Raw genomic sequence first — 16,148 nt, forward strand, 5'->3', positions numbered from 1 at the left:
AGAGAGCTCTTTAAATTATATTTCCTGTGCTTTGTTACATACAGAATTAGTGAGAAATTGCTATTCTCGTGGTCCACTAACTATATTTTGTACTCGCATGTTTTGTATATCCATGGCAACCAGCAATTTAGAATCCACATTCAGTTGTTTGTAGTGATTACAATGTGGCTAAAACATGAGAAAATATGTTGCGATTATACCACAGCCAACTGGATACTCAAGAACTGAACAAGAGCGCTACTTTTCAGTAATAAAGTCGAGAACATGAAATTGCAAGATTTTGCAATTATTCCTCACAGGTTGACGAGGTCTATTTTATTGAGTAGGCCTTGCTCATTTTTACTTCCCCTTAGAAGGTTAGGATACGATTCTGACTTTTCCGCCTATGCTGAAATGCTAGAATAAGCATTTACCTACAGATTGGACAAAGTCCCGATCCATTTTAATGAAATAATGTTTATTCGGAGATGAACGGTACATAGGGCTATTGCTATGGTGTGTACATATATAATTCATCGTAATTTAACATGGCTGCCATTCATTTCACAGCATTGTGTCCAACGTTTGAATGAAGCCCTAAGACATCCGCCAGAGTTCGCTGCAGATTCTTCTGGAAGTCGATTCTTCAGGTCCTGTAGATTTCTTACTTTGATTTTGTACTCTCCTGACTTGATAACCCCAAAGCAAAAAAGGTATAAGGACGTCAAATCAGGTGAACGTGATGGCCATGGTCATACTTGTGTTGAACCTCTGCCTATTCATTAGTTTGGAAAGCGTTGGTTGATGTATGTTCTCACAACTAACGCAAAATGAGGGGGCACTCCATCTTGCTGACAATAGCCTCCCTTCCTTCAATACTCAACATACTAATAGATTAGTTTGTAACAATAAAGAAATTCCAATCTTTACTCAAAAATGGCTTGAGACTTTGTGCCCACTCTGTATAAACTTAGGTTGCCTGGTTGACAACTTTCCCAATCGGTGAATAGACCGCAGAAGCCCCGGAATGGGTTTACAAGTTACCTGACCTAGAGCCACTTAACTTTGCTTTCTGAGGTTAGCTTAACCCAGACATGCCTGAAATATTTTTTTTTGCAATTTTTGTATATTTTTCAAATCTCATTTAATGCAGTATATAACTGAAGTATTTGTATGGTGTCGAAACATTCTAGTTGTAACTGGTTGAGCTAGAAACACGTGTCCTTTTAAAAGGACAGTAGGCATATGAGCATACATTTTGAGGAATAATTGTATACTATGCTTACATGAAAGGAAACAATGTAATTGTTGTAATTTACAATTATTATTATTGTTATTATTATTAACAATTTATTGCATTGTTATTTTATTATAGTTTCTTTATTATTACTACTAATATTAGACTGAAGAATGATGCATTGTGGCTAAATTCGTTTTAACTCTGGAATGCTTTCGTCATTGAATAGTACCGTATTGCTATTGATACGTAAAAATAAGTAATAGGCGAAAAGAGTGTTGAAGTTTCGAGGAGGAAGTTATATTGGGAGAGAAGTGACGATAGATTTAATGAAGCAATTGCTATGACAATGTTGAAAGACAGGTTTCAGTTCATTTTCTAAAATCTACATTGTTATGACAATGACAATTTAGATAGAAAATAAGACCACTTCCAAAAATACTAAATGAAAAACAATAGAAACTTATGTCCGTTCAATACCTCCCTCCAGAACGTCACCAGTCCTCCACTTGCAAACAGATATTGCTGTGCAAATCTGGCTTTCAGGTATATCCCCCTGTGAAGCAGACTTGAATAATTTCAAAGGAAAAATTGTTCCGGAACCGGGTATCGATCCCGGGACCTTTGGCTTAGCGCACCAACGCTCTGCCGACTAGCTACCCAGCAACTACACCCGACACTGTCTCAACTTTTCCCTTCATATCCACACACCTCAGTGGGCTGACAAGACGCCAGAAACCCAATTTTGAGTGCACACGAACTCTGTGTGGCATTTGTAGGCTGCATTATAGTGATATATCTGTACTTGAGATGAAATTTCGCCCGTAGCATAATTTTCAAACGTAGATAGCATTTCATGCAGGGAAAATCCACTAAAATTGAAAAAGCGAAACAATTTCAAAATATATGGGGATATGCCTACTGTCCTTTTAAAAGGACACATAAGTTCTCGTCATTGTCATGTCGCAATGAATAGATATTTCGAACGCATTGTGGTTTCACGTTATATTTATGTTTATTAGGAGTCATTTGATCTACAACAATTTGTAAAATAATTCCGAACTGTAAAAATATTTAACATTGTTATCTGATTTGCGTCTCGGATGCCATAACTGAAATAAACGAACAATTCTCAAGTCCACATCTCAAACTCAACGATGACCAGAACTCTAATTACAAGTCTTAACACACCTAGCAAGCCTCTAATTAAGACCAGTAATAGTGACACCTGTGAAAAAGTAAATGCGTTGACTGTAGAGAGGGTAATTTGAAACATTGACAACTGTCCTTTTAATAGGACAGTAGGCATATCTGGGTTGGAAAAGGAAAGGAAAAGAGAAGTGAAGATTCGTGACCTGGAACAACTGCAAACGCAGATCAAGGAAAAGTCTCCTGAAATCACAGCCGAAATGCTACCCCGTGTTGTAAACAACATGAAGTTCCGTTTGGAAATCAGAGGGGATCATATTGATTCAACCTATGATGAGGGATCTGTCGGACACCCTGTACTCACATAGTATGTTGAGGGAAGCGGCCATGCTGGTGATGGAGAAGCCTGTGGACACGTTCATGGCGATGCAGGTGAACTGTCCTCCGTCACGCACGCGGTCCGCCCGCGTGATGTGCAGGTTCGAGCCCCGCTGGTAGCGCCGTGTGGTGTTCCCGATGGACTGTCCGTTGAGTTGCCAGTAGTACGCGATGCCGGTAGCGTTCGACACCTCGCACTGCAGAGTCACGCCCGACCCCGCCACCACATCCGTGTTCGCGGGGTTGCGGGAGAAGTAGAAATTGTCCTGAGCCCGACACCAACCTGCGGCACCATATTACACGGCATTTAGGCCCGGTTTCTTCAACCTTTGTTAAAATGCACCTAACATAGCGTTAATTAACTGTAAGTTAAAAGTATGAAATGCTGTTAAAATATTGCGTTTCTTCAACTTTACATTTCACATTTTAACATTCTGTTTGTTAACTCTCTGTTAGGACCAGAGATTCTAGAGTTTAACCATAACCTATAAACAAGTATAGGCTCACTTCTGTTTTCTGAACTCTGACAATTGCGATTCTCGCTTGTTTCCGTTGTTTCTGTTCTCTCAGGTTTGATTTCTGCTTCTTTCCTCGTCTCTATCACAATAGCGTGGAGTGGCGTATTGGCAGTGGCGGTGCGTCAATAAGAGCACAAGAGCACGTAAACACCTTGTTTCCATTAATGCACGACTAGTTTTATTATTTGATACTGTATTGACGTAGTGGGGATGTATAATATCAGAATCGAGTATTTTAAACTTCCCGCATCTTGCATAAACTTCTTATGTAAACTTGGCAACATCCGTTCACGTACAAGCCGTGCTCTTTTCGAGTTGGTTACAGGAATTTCACGCATGCGCGGGAGAAAATTGTCTTTAGCTGGCCGCTTATGACTCGTCAAGAGCAGAAAGCGTTAAGTGAACATGATGAGTATCTATCCTACAGATGTCAGGTCCATCGATGCCTATCGTTCACGTTCTATATCTCAAGGAGGAAATTTAATAGCCTGTAGATGTCAGCATCTGACTGTAGGAACGTTTACTTACTTGGATGTGTGTACAGTGCTGCTACGAGAGTGTAGTTTGTGAGTTACTATACTTCATTGTCGGCATAATAGCATAGTTTGGCTTTCAAACACGTGCTGGCTGAGTGTATGGCAGTGTGTAATATTTAATAATAGTATTTACTGACATGTATTTATAGTAATCTATGCGAGTGGGATTACAGTACTGGTATAGGCTATAGTGTATCAGTGTGTTATGAATCAAAATATATTACTGAACACACGCGTTTCTAAATAACGAGACCGTGGTATGTATTCATTTTTAACAAACGTAAACAATGAACTCTGTTCAAGTAATTTTGAACAGTAAAGAACTGGGTAAACTAGCTTACCAAGAAAAATTGGAAATAAAAAGACTGAGTTTCATTATTATTATTATTATTATTATTATTATTATTATTATTATTATTATTATATGTTGTTTTGAATTTATATACGGTTTTTTTTCGATAGTGAAACATTGGAATCATGACATTTCATATTAGACTAAACGTACGATTTCAAATTCTCTTCGATTTTGGAACCACAAAATTGTGAACACACATAATATTTTATCACGAGCCGCCACTGCGTACTGGTATTGCTGTTATGAAATGGAAAACACTGGAACAAAAAGAAATCGTGGGACTAATTTCTCTTCATTCGAAAGAAACCTTCTGCTGAAAATTATTTCGCAGTATAAACTATTTAATGACAATAAATAAACAAACGGATCTGAGTTGAAAGCGAAAAGTGAGGCTTGGCAGAAAATAGCCTATACCTTTGTATGAACTTCTGTTCTGTCATATCACAGAAATCATCCGCTCTGTTCATGTATTCATGGATATCTAAATAATCCAGATATAAAAGTTCAGCATCTAACGCACCAGCCATATTGGATACTTCTATGCTAACAGAGAATTAAATGATTTAACTGCATGAAATTGGGCAGTTAAATAAACATGGATTTTAACAGCCTGTTAGTACTAACAGTAGTTGAAGAAATGCTTCAAGTGTTAAGTTTACAGTTAAAAATTGAATAACACACTGTTATAATTTAACAAAGGTTGAATAAACCGGGCCTTAGTATATTAAGTCTGAACAAAGTTTTCGTTCTCGGACAACATTGCTGTACCCCTGTACATGTTGCATGATCGTTCAACTCCGCCGAGGCATGTGAACGTGAGGTCTACATTCGATTAGTCGGCCATGGCCCTCTGGGGGATGTTACGCCACGGATTTAATTTAAATTTACTTGAAAATCTGAACTGACAAACATCTCGAGTCCAATGAAGTAAACTCTACATTCGATCAAGCAAACTACATAGACTTGCAATATATGAGAGTACTGAAATAAATATTTATATGATTCAAATACACAGGCTTAGAGTCGGGCTTGAGATATTCTTTTGTACAGGATTGTAGCACAATATAGGCTATATCGGGTAAAATGTCAAATCCAGTAAATTTTGAACTTGGGATGTTTATAGATTCAGGTTTTCAATTATATAAAATATCAAAATTATCAACCTACAAGACATTGTATGTAATGAATAAATGTATATATGTATGTACGTATGAATGTATGTTTGTTCGTATTTATGTATGTACTGTATGTATTTTTTTAGTTCGTTATTTAATGACGCTGTATCAACTACTAGGTTATTTAGCGTCGATGAGACTGGTGATAGCGAGATGAGGCCGAGGATTCGCCATAGATTACCTGGCATTCACCTTATGGTTGGGGAAAAACTCGGAAAAAAGCCTACCAGGTAATCAGCCCAAGCGGGGATCGAACCCGCGCCCGAGCGCAAATTCAGACCGGCAGGCAAGCGCCTTAACCGACTGAGCCACGCCGGTGGCTATGTATATATATATATGTGTGTGTGTGTGTGTGTGTGTGTGTGTGTGTGTGTGTGTGTGTGTGTGTGTGTGTGTGTGTGTGTGTGTGTGTGTGTGTGTGTGTGTGTGTGTGTGTGCAGTATCACAAGCAAATGCTCTGCCAACTGAGCAACGAAAGCTGCATGACATGGAGTTTTCTAGTCACGTGATATTTCCTTTTTAAATGTCACCTCATTTTATTTGTATCTTTGTTTTAAGAAAATATTAAGTTAAAATAATCACAGAGAGCTAAGGAAGGCAATAGATGAAAAGGGCGTCTTTGTTATGTTTCTATAGTTACAAAAGTATAGGCCTATTTGTGCGAGATCGTACGTATTTGCTTGGTTTCCGCACAAAACCAATCCGCGGAAAGTCTAAAATTCTACATTCAGTATTCCCAACCTAACACACATAACAATTTTCCTCTTCTTACCGCTTAAGTGACATATTGATTTTACTGCTTTAGGCTTTTAACATATTATTTTTAGAGACGTTCAATATAGTAATAATTATAAATTGGAAACTTATCACTGCAATTTCACCTAAATTGCACTGTTAATTATTGTTTTTAAATATTTGCAAAAATTAAGTAAACTCTACAACTCCACTAAAGTTACTGCATTCGTGATGCAAGTAACATTAAGGAAGCCGTGAAAAAATCAACAATATTCCAGATGCCCATGTTATTACTGCAATATGTTATATAAATAATATTGTTAAAATATTAAAATTAAAAATGAATCATTACATAACCTTACCGTTTGTTTTAAGTTCGCATTTATAGGCTGGGGGGGGGGGAAGACAGACGTATATCACGGCCTGCTGGAGTATAGTAAATACAGAAAACATTTTAAAGCAACAATGTTGATGATAGATATTTTTGTTTTGCAAATTTGCCGTCATTGAACAGAAACCAAGATGGAGATTTCATTGCAACTAATTAGAAATTCGTCTTTCAGATATGTAATAAACGATCTTCGCACAAAATAATGTACGATACACGAGCGGTATGTTTTCTTTCAATTCTCGGAAATTAAAAAAGCTCAACTACGTTTCGCTTATTCAAACTTTTCCTCGAACATGAAAACTTCAACATACCGCTCTTGTAACGCATAATACTATTACGATTATGTTTACTTACAATTGTGAATGGTGGTGTGCTTTCTTAATATTACGGTAAGTTTATGCTTATGTTTTCATTGTGAATGGAACATTAAGGCCCATTCACAATGACAAACATAACGTAAGGATTAACTTAGGAATGCAAACGTTGCCGTAAAATCAAAAAGTCATACCATCATTCACGATGGGAACATTAACATAACCGCAAGATACTTGGTAACCATGGAGACATAACAACGACGTCATCTCGTCATATTCTATTCTACAATGTGTGAATGCGTATCCTCTAGTCTAGATTCTAGAATCTAAGGGTCGTATTCATAGACGAGACTTTGGACCAAAGTTGACGTTGAAAAGTAGAAAGTCACCATTTTCCTATTCACAGTCGACACTTTGAGGAAAGTAAACTTCAATCGTGACTTTACTTCGAAGTCGCCGAAAATCTAGACTTTGACTTCGACTTTTGTTCGTGGACAAAAAGAAAATTACTGATATTTGGGAAATTGTTGATTTTGCCGAGAATATTGAAGACATCTAGGAGATTTTAAAGCTGCTCATGTTCCTTAGCGTATTATTACAGGTTATAAATTCAAATCAACATACAGATTTGATAACAGACAGTATTAAATATCCTCGTCATGTTTCAACTTTCATTGATGAATAATCAAAGAGGATTATCTGTTTCATCAATAAATAATACAACTTATTTCATCGCGATTTTACGCTATAGGTAAGGATTAATAGCTTAATATTGATTCTTACTATTTAATTTTATATTATAGGTTTTACAGTTGGAAATGCAGTTAATTTATAATCCTTGCGGCCGTCATAATGTTTTCTGCATACTGATTTCAGACAATTTTTAAATAGTTTATGCAGACATGCAGGGAATAACTCTGCCAACTGTCAGCAGGATAATATGTCTCTTTCATAGTCTGTCATTGGTGGAATCTTATCTTCCATGTCTTCACAACAAAATTATTTCACAATGAAATATTTTCAGGGCTTAATGTGAACCTAACATAACTACAATCGATGTTTTATTCACAACAAAATTCTTAACACGCAATACTATTTCAGATAACCTATATCATCATGTTTTGTGGTTATGAATTGTGTTATATACAAGACTGTTCGAACTGAGTTACGATTTTTTGTGGCCAGGTAGAAGAACAAATTATTATCGATTGGTGTAAAGACCTAAAAATGTCAATTTTTGTACTTACGTTAGTTTCGCAATAAGCCCTCGAATAATATTATTCTTATGTAAAGCTGCAAGAACGGTTAACAATTGCTTAACATGTACCGATGTTCAATTGTTTCATTGATTTGTGACGCAAAAGATGGCTTTGATTGTGGCAATGCCTACTCTATTTCAACAATCTATTAATTTAATTCTTTAGAAGGCAGTGATTTTTATTGCCAACATTAGAACAAGATCGTCAAATCTCTACTTACCAAAGTCAAAGTCAAAGTCTCAGAAGTATTGTCTATGAATGGGACTTTTAACAAAGTTAAACCACAGTCTACTATATACAGTCGCGAAGCTCAATACGTAGTAAATATGCAAACAATAGATAGTTGGTCACCGCTAGGATCGCTAATATCGCCTCATTACAGGCAATGCAAAATAGTACCGTCACAGTCTATTGTTTCTAGCACCCTCAAAACTCAAGCTTCGTGACTGTATATAGTAGACTGTGGTTAAACTTTACTACGAAAGTCGACTTTGGGAAGTCTTCATTCAAAGTCTCGTTTATGAATACGGCCCTAAAAGTACACATCGCTGCCCGCGTTAAAGGCCACTGCTCTACCCTATGCCAGAAGCTGTATTTCTTACTTCGTGAAAGACCTAATTAGAAAATGTGTGTCATTTATGCGGCATATTTCGTATGTATGATTGTAGGATCGGAGTTCCCAGCAGTGACCATGAACCGAGCCACCTCGTCCCCTTGAATCAATTTAAGTCGCTGCAATGAACCCGTGGGAAAGCAGACTATTTAACTACATCAGTGGGTAATTCTCAAGATTAGATCCACCCTTCCGCCCAGGTGTTCTGTTCCACCCCAGTGGATTAGCCGACAAAAAACTGGATTCTTTTGACCACGTACGCACACAAGTAAACAGCGTAATGTGTACGTCACGGCGACGACCAACTAAAACCCCGTCTACACGTGACGAAAACAAAACGAGTTGTGTAGTCAGTCCTATCACACACGGGTCCTTGCTTCGTTCCTATTTGTTCGCTGCCTACGTGGTGTGCAATGTTACTCAAACTGCGATGTAGAATTGAGTTGAATTCAGGGACTTCCACCCTTTGAGTGTGAAAAACCCCCGAAATTAAGTGGAACCATGCTGATAAAGAATATTATTGCCAGAAGGTGACACATGTCTTATTCTTATCATACATTTTACGCGTTCTATAACAATTAATTATACATCTTGATTACACAACTTTTAACACTGTACTTTTTTTTTAGCTTTGGTTGGTTATTTAACGACGCTGTATCAACTACGAGGTTATTTAGCGACGATGAGATTTTTGATAGCGAGATGGTATTTGGCGAGATGAGGCCGAAGATTCGGCATAGATTACCTGGCATTCACCTTACGGTTGGGGTAAACCTCGGAAAAAACCCAACCAGCTAATCAGCCCAAACGGGGATCGAACCCACGTCCGAGCTCAACTTCAGACCATCAGGCAAACGCCTTAACCAACTGAGCCACGCCGGTGGCTGACACTATAACACTTCGGAATATGTATTATATCGCTTTCGTGTGTTAAATATTACGTACAGTACCCGATTGACTAGTTTCAGCCTGTTATGGACCATCTTCAGAACTGGTGGCGCTGGTCTTCGCGCCTTTTGATTGCGTTTCCTGTGGGGATGTGTTTGTGTAGTGTAATGTGGAGTCAAAGAGTGTGTGTGTTCTGAAATGGAGTTGTGTTTTCAGAATTTCATTTTGATGTGTTTTTTTTGTATCTATACAGGGTGTTTCCGGGTAGTGTTACAAACTTTCAGGGATGATGGGGAAGGGAACATGTATCAATTTGAGATAAGGAACCCTGGTCCGGAAATGACTGAGTCGAAAGTTATAAGCAAAAATAGTTGTGTGGAAATGGAATTGTACAAATCAAGATTTCAGGTATAACTCCCTGTAAAGTTGATTTGAATAATTTCGAGGGAAAAATTGTTCCGGAGCCGGGTATCGAACCCCGGACCTTTGGTTTAACGTACCAACGCTCTACCACTGAGCTACTCGGGAACTCTAACCGACACCGATCCAATTTTTCCCTCTATATCCACAGACCTCAAAGTGGGCTGACAACCGTCAAGCAACCAACTTCGAGTGCACACTAACTCCGTGTGACTTAAATTGTGGTTTTCTGTTAACGAACAGTAACGTGTATTATGCAAATCAAGATTTCAGGTATAACTCCCTGTAAAGTTGATTTGAATAATTTCGAGGGAAAAATTGTTCCGGAGCCGGGTATCGAACCCGGGACCTTTGGTTTAACGTACGTTAAACCAAAGGTCCCGGGTTCGATACCCGGCTCCGGAACAATTTTTCCCTCGAAATTATTCAATGGAATTGTAATTTGGCACCACGTGCCCTCCTTTCCTTAACCTTTTTGGAACAGTCGTGGAAAGATGGTATGGGCCGGATGTCTCCTACGTGGGTACTTGCCCCGATACAATCTGTGAGCTTGTCTACTGTTCCCATTGGCTTATTCGTATTCGAAAATCATATCTGCATATTCCGCTCTTGTGTACTCCTCCATTTCACTAGGACTGATCGACTGGACACTGCAACTTGTACTCATACACTGCTATCTACAGACGTGCATATCAGGACCGACCATGTCCGTTACACATTACGCTATCTGCATTGCTTTAGTGTAGTTTCCTGTCCCCATCCCTCAGACAGCGCACTGAATGGAATACTATAAGTAGACAACGTAAACAACGTCAGATGAATACAATATGTGTAAAATGTACAGATAAATACACATAAATAAAGTGTACAGAGAAATAAAATTATTTCATTTTCACACAACTATTTTTGCTTGTAACTTTAGACTCAGTCATTTCCGGACCATGGTTCCTTATCTCAAATTGATACATGTTCCCTTCCCCATCATCCCTGAAAGTTTGTAACACTAGCCCGGAAACACCCTGTATATTTCGTATTGTTCTAATGCGTTTAGTTTCTGGCTTTTCGGTTGAATATGTAGGATTTCCATGTCTGTGTTTATGTCGAGTAGGTGTGGTTGGCATTTGTAATGTGTTCTGCATAGGTGGAAGTGTTTTGTAATTATGTTATGGCTGTGATGTGACATAAACACAGACATGGAAATTCTATATATTCAACCGAAAAGCCAGAAACTAAACACACTAGAACAATACGAAATATATAGACACATAATAGTACATTATGCAACGAACCTATAATGATAGTAATTAAGACGCGAGTATGTTTGTTTATGAAACGAGCGCAAGCGAGTTTCATAATTTTCATACGAGAGTCTTAATCACCATTATAGGCAAGTTTCATACGACTTTTTATGCTCGACCATATTAGTAACTTGAAATTATTCAGAAGTATTCATTTTATTCATATCTGATTGAAGATCGGAAGTGACCTTGTGCATAGCTCGTAAATTGTGAGATGTGCGCAGACGCGAAAGTATTGATTTTTTCCGAGGAACAATAATGTCATTGACCTTGATGTAATTTAGAGAATAACATGAACTAATTTTGATATAACCTGGAAATTGATTTACAATTGAAAAACGAGATGACAAATTGAATTTACTTGAATATTATTTACAATTAACGCTAATTATTATAGTAACAGAACATAACCTTCTGCGACAGTATTGGATTTCCAGCCTCAGTGACGTTTCCCTCGTTGTCTTTCGATTGCATATCCGAGAATAATCGAAAACCCGAACTTTAATGAATAGGTGTACCGGTACTTTAATGACATGCATTAAAGGACTGCTACCAGGTGTATACTTACTACATTTCGGCATGGTCGAGCATAAAAACACATCCAAATGAAATTCTCAACACACAACTCAATTTCAGAACACACACACACTCTTGACTCTATATTACACCACATAAACACACCCCCACAGGAAACACAAACAATAGGCGCGAAGACCAGCACCACCAGCTCTGAAGATAGCCAATAACAGGCTGAAAATAGTCCACCAGGTACTGTACCTAATATTTAACACGCGAAAGCGATAGTCTACAATACATATTCCAAAACAATTAATTTGTTTTATCACTAGAATGCAAGTATTTGCTTAAAAACAAGCAGTAATAGCATTCACTGAATGAGTGAGTGAGTGAATGAATGAATGAATGAATGAATGAATGAATGAATGAATGAATGAATGAATGAATGAATGAATGAATGAATGGGAGGGGATAGGATTTGCCCATTTAGCCGCTGCTTTGAGCACGTTGGGAGATCGACACTGCGAGGGTTGCATATCTGTCTGCTATAAATTTGACCCAGAGTTGAATCCTTGGGGTCCTCTCCCCTTTTTGTTTTCCGAAGTATCGATTCAGTTTGATCCCTCCCCTGCACACGGCTTGTCAATGCTTTGTGCTAGTTTAGCCGCCTGCCGCTCGCTACTACCCAACCTGAAGATATTCCGCAACATCTATAGCTGACACAGGGATTTCGCTTGTTACATGGAAGAACGCTGCACGCAACAATGAAGCCTTCAAGCTGTTATAATGAGTTTGAAATATTCGGTAAATGGATTTTTAGATCATGATTAGTAAATTAACTCGGAAATCTGGGAAATTTGCGACTATTGATTCAACATTTTACAGTTACAAGCTTGTAAATAACATTTCTTCAAATGTAATATGTAAGACAACATGTTGAGAACAAATGACAATACAGCAAACCTAGTAAAACTAATACAAACTGTTTACGTAACAATGATAGGAGTAAGAACATTATTTCGCTTTTGAGCAACTGCTTCCCGTAGATATGAAAATATAACAAACGCAAAATTTGTGGTTACATTCTGTTACCATGGATAAATTATATATTTATCCATGCTGTTACATTGAAGTGAAATACACGGTAAGTGGATTTTTAAGTCATGTTTCGTAAATTAACTTGCGAATATTTTTTCAACATTTTTACAGTTACATAGGCCTATTTGTAAATGACATTTTAACACGTGAAAGACAACAAATTGAGAATAAATGACAATATAACAAACCTTGTAAAAATAATACAATCTGTTTACGTAAAAATGATTAGAGTAAGAAAATAATTTGCCTTTTAAAATCTATTTTCCGTAAATATAGAAAAATAACAAACGCAAAAATTACCTTCTCATTTTGTTACAGTGAATTTGAAATACACGGTAAGTGAATTTGTAAGTCATGTTTCGTAGATTAAGTTACAAATTTTCGAAAATTTCGAATATTCTTTCAACATTTTACATCAGATGTTTGTCATTTTTTTTACATGTGAAAGATAACATGCTGAAAACAAATGACAGTAGGCTTATAGCAAACCTAGCAAAAAAAAAAATATAATCTTATTGCGTAACAATAATAGGAGTAAGGAAATTTTCTGTAAGAAACAATTTCTCGTAACTATGGAAACATAACAAACGCAAAAATTACCTTCTCATTCTATTACAGTGAATCTGAAATATACGGTAAGTGAATTTGTAAATCATGTTTCGTAAATTAAATTACAAGTTTTTTAAATTTTCGAATATTTTTTCAATATTTGTAACTTTTTTTACATGTGAAAGATAACATGTTGAAAATAAATGACAAACTTAGCAAACTTAGAAAAAAAATTATAATCTTTTTGCGTAACAATGATAGGAGTAAGGAAATTACCTGTAAGAAACAATTTCCCGTTACTATGGAAATATAACAAACGCAAAAATTACCTTTCATTCTGTTATAGTGAATCTGAAATACACGGTAAGTGAATTCGTAGTCATGTTTCGTAAATTAAGTCACAAATTTTAGAAATTTACTAATATTTTTCAACATTTTACATTCACGTATTTGTAACTTTTTCTTTACATGTGAAAGATAACATGTTGAAAACAAATGACAGTAGGCCTGTACCAAACCTAGCAAAAAAAAATTATAACTTTTTTGTGTAACAATGATAGGAGTAAGGAAATTACTTGTAAGAAACAATTTCCCGTAAATATGGAAATATAACAAACGCAAAAATTACCTTCTCATTCTGTTACAGTGAATGTGAAATACACGGTAAGTGAATTTGTAAGTCATGGTTCGTAAATTAAGTTACAAATTTTCGAAATTTACGAATATTTTTTCAACATTTTACAGTCACATGTTTGTAACATTTTTTACATGTGAAAAATAACATGTTGAAAACAAATGACAGCAGGCCTATAGCAAACCTAGGAAACAAAAAAAAAATCTTTTTGCGTAACAATGATATGAGTAAGAAAATTTCCTGTAAGAAACAATTTCCCGTAAGTATGGAAACATAACAAACGCAAAAAATATCTTCTCATTCTGTTACAGTGAATTTGAAATAACGGTAAGTGGATTTTTAAGTCAGGTTTTGTAAATTAACTTACAAATTTGCGAAAGTTGCAAATTTTTCAAACATTAAAAAGAACAATTTTTTACATGTGAAGGATAACTTGCTGAAAACAAATGACAGTATAGTAAACCTAGGAAAACAATAATTATAATATTTTTGCGTAACAATGATAAAATTAAGAAAATTCCCTGTAAGAAAAAATTTTCCTGTAAATATATATTTTTTTTATTTGCATGTGAAAGAGAAACATGTTGAAAACAAATGAAGTACAGCAAACCTAGCAAAACAATAATTATAATATTTTTGCGTAACAATGATAGGATTAAGGTATGTATTAACGTTTTGGAGGAAAATCTACATTTTTTAATCAACATTTTTAAGATATTTATCAGACAACATATGAAAGTAGACTAACATAACCATATATCAGAAACTTCAATTTCACTTTTTGATTCTTTAAAAAAATGATTAATTAAAAATTACTCTCTATTTCTTCAAAATGCCATATATTTTCTAAAAATTACTCAATTTTGAAATTTCTTTCACTGAGTTATTGCTGTTTATGCGTACAATGCTCTGTACTAGGATTTTGCAGCTAACATTATTACAAAGAAAATTTTAGTCATAAAAACGCCATTTCAAACGTTAATGTATACCTTAAGGAAATTCCCTGTAAGAAATAATCAAATTTCCCGTAAGTAAAACTGGAAACATAAAAAAGCAAAACACGTGATATGACCGCAGATGTTAAAGCGTGTATAAATAAACTTAACAAAAAGAAATTCTTAATCACCGGTGTACATAGCCTGCAGACTGAGATCTTTCCTCAATACACATTTTGAATAAAGAATATCGACCATGAACTAGGAACAGACAAACAGACACAAAATTAAATAAAAAATGCAGGGATAAAAGAAAAGACATAATCATAAGAGTGAGACCTAGAACAATTTTAAACCCTAGAAACTAAGGCAATGCCAGTCATTACGGGAAGTTGGACTGGGTAATATACGTACAGCCTGGTTACGCCTTCAGCTTGGGGCGCTAGTTACCTGTCTGGCGGCAAGCTAACATTTTAATTATGGCGGTTGTGTTCGTGTCCTAACCCAATTCCACAAATAGTTACCGTATTACACATTGGATACGCCGAGATGCTCCGGGCCATTCCTGAGCATTAATGCTGCTTCTAATCTTGTTTTGAACTTTACTGACAGAGTTCGGGGCTCAGAATTGTGTTTGGCTTTCCTTTCTTGCCAGTTGCTCGTAGTGGCTCCACCATGTTAATAATGTCAAAACAAGTGCTTATAGAAATTTTGGCCACTCGAGGGCCGTAAAAAAGTTAAGAGTCCCTGGGTCCGTTTACAGAAAGAAAACATAATTTCATGGAAATGTTTATTGGAACAGGTACAGCAATTGTTGAGCTATTTTTCAACAGAAAAAGGCAGTTCGTATTTTAACAATGTCACCACTCAGACTATCATGTAAATCTCTTTTCAAAAATGAAAAGATTATGACAGTCGACAATCTATATATTTTTTAACTTTTAATGTATGTAAACAAGAATATTACTAATTATATAAGTATAGTAGATCTGCATCGCTATGAAACCAGAAATAATGATCAATTAAACGTACCACATGCAAAAAACACAATCAAGCTATGTAATTACTGCAATAAAAGTATATAATAAGATGCCAACAAATATAAAGGCACTTAACGAAACACAATTTAAACTTCAGATTAAGAGATGGCTACAAAATAATCCCTTTTATA

The 16,148-nt window shown here is 36.2% G+C and overlaps 1 protein-coding gene across 2 annotated transcripts in view; it reads right to left on the reverse strand.

The window, feature by feature from the left end:
- Positions 1–16,148, reverse strand: part of otk (off-track) — a 316,782-nt gene that overhangs the window by 271,874 nt on the left and 28,760 nt on the right. For both annotated transcript variants that reach the window (XM_069842367.1, XM_069842366.1), the window contains exon 2: positions 2,730–3,026. In XM_069842367.1, coding sequence (XP_069698468.1) covers positions 2,730–3,026 — 297 coding nt within the window. The remainder of the gene's footprint in view (positions 1–2,729; positions 3,027–16,148) is intronic.

This window comes from Periplaneta americana, chromosome 12, assembly GCF_040183065.1.
Source record: "Periplaneta americana isolate PAMFEO1 chromosome 12, P.americana_PAMFEO1_priV1, whole genome shotgun sequence".
NCBI lineage: Eukaryota > Metazoa > Arthropoda > Insecta > Blattodea > Blattidae > Periplaneta > Periplaneta americana.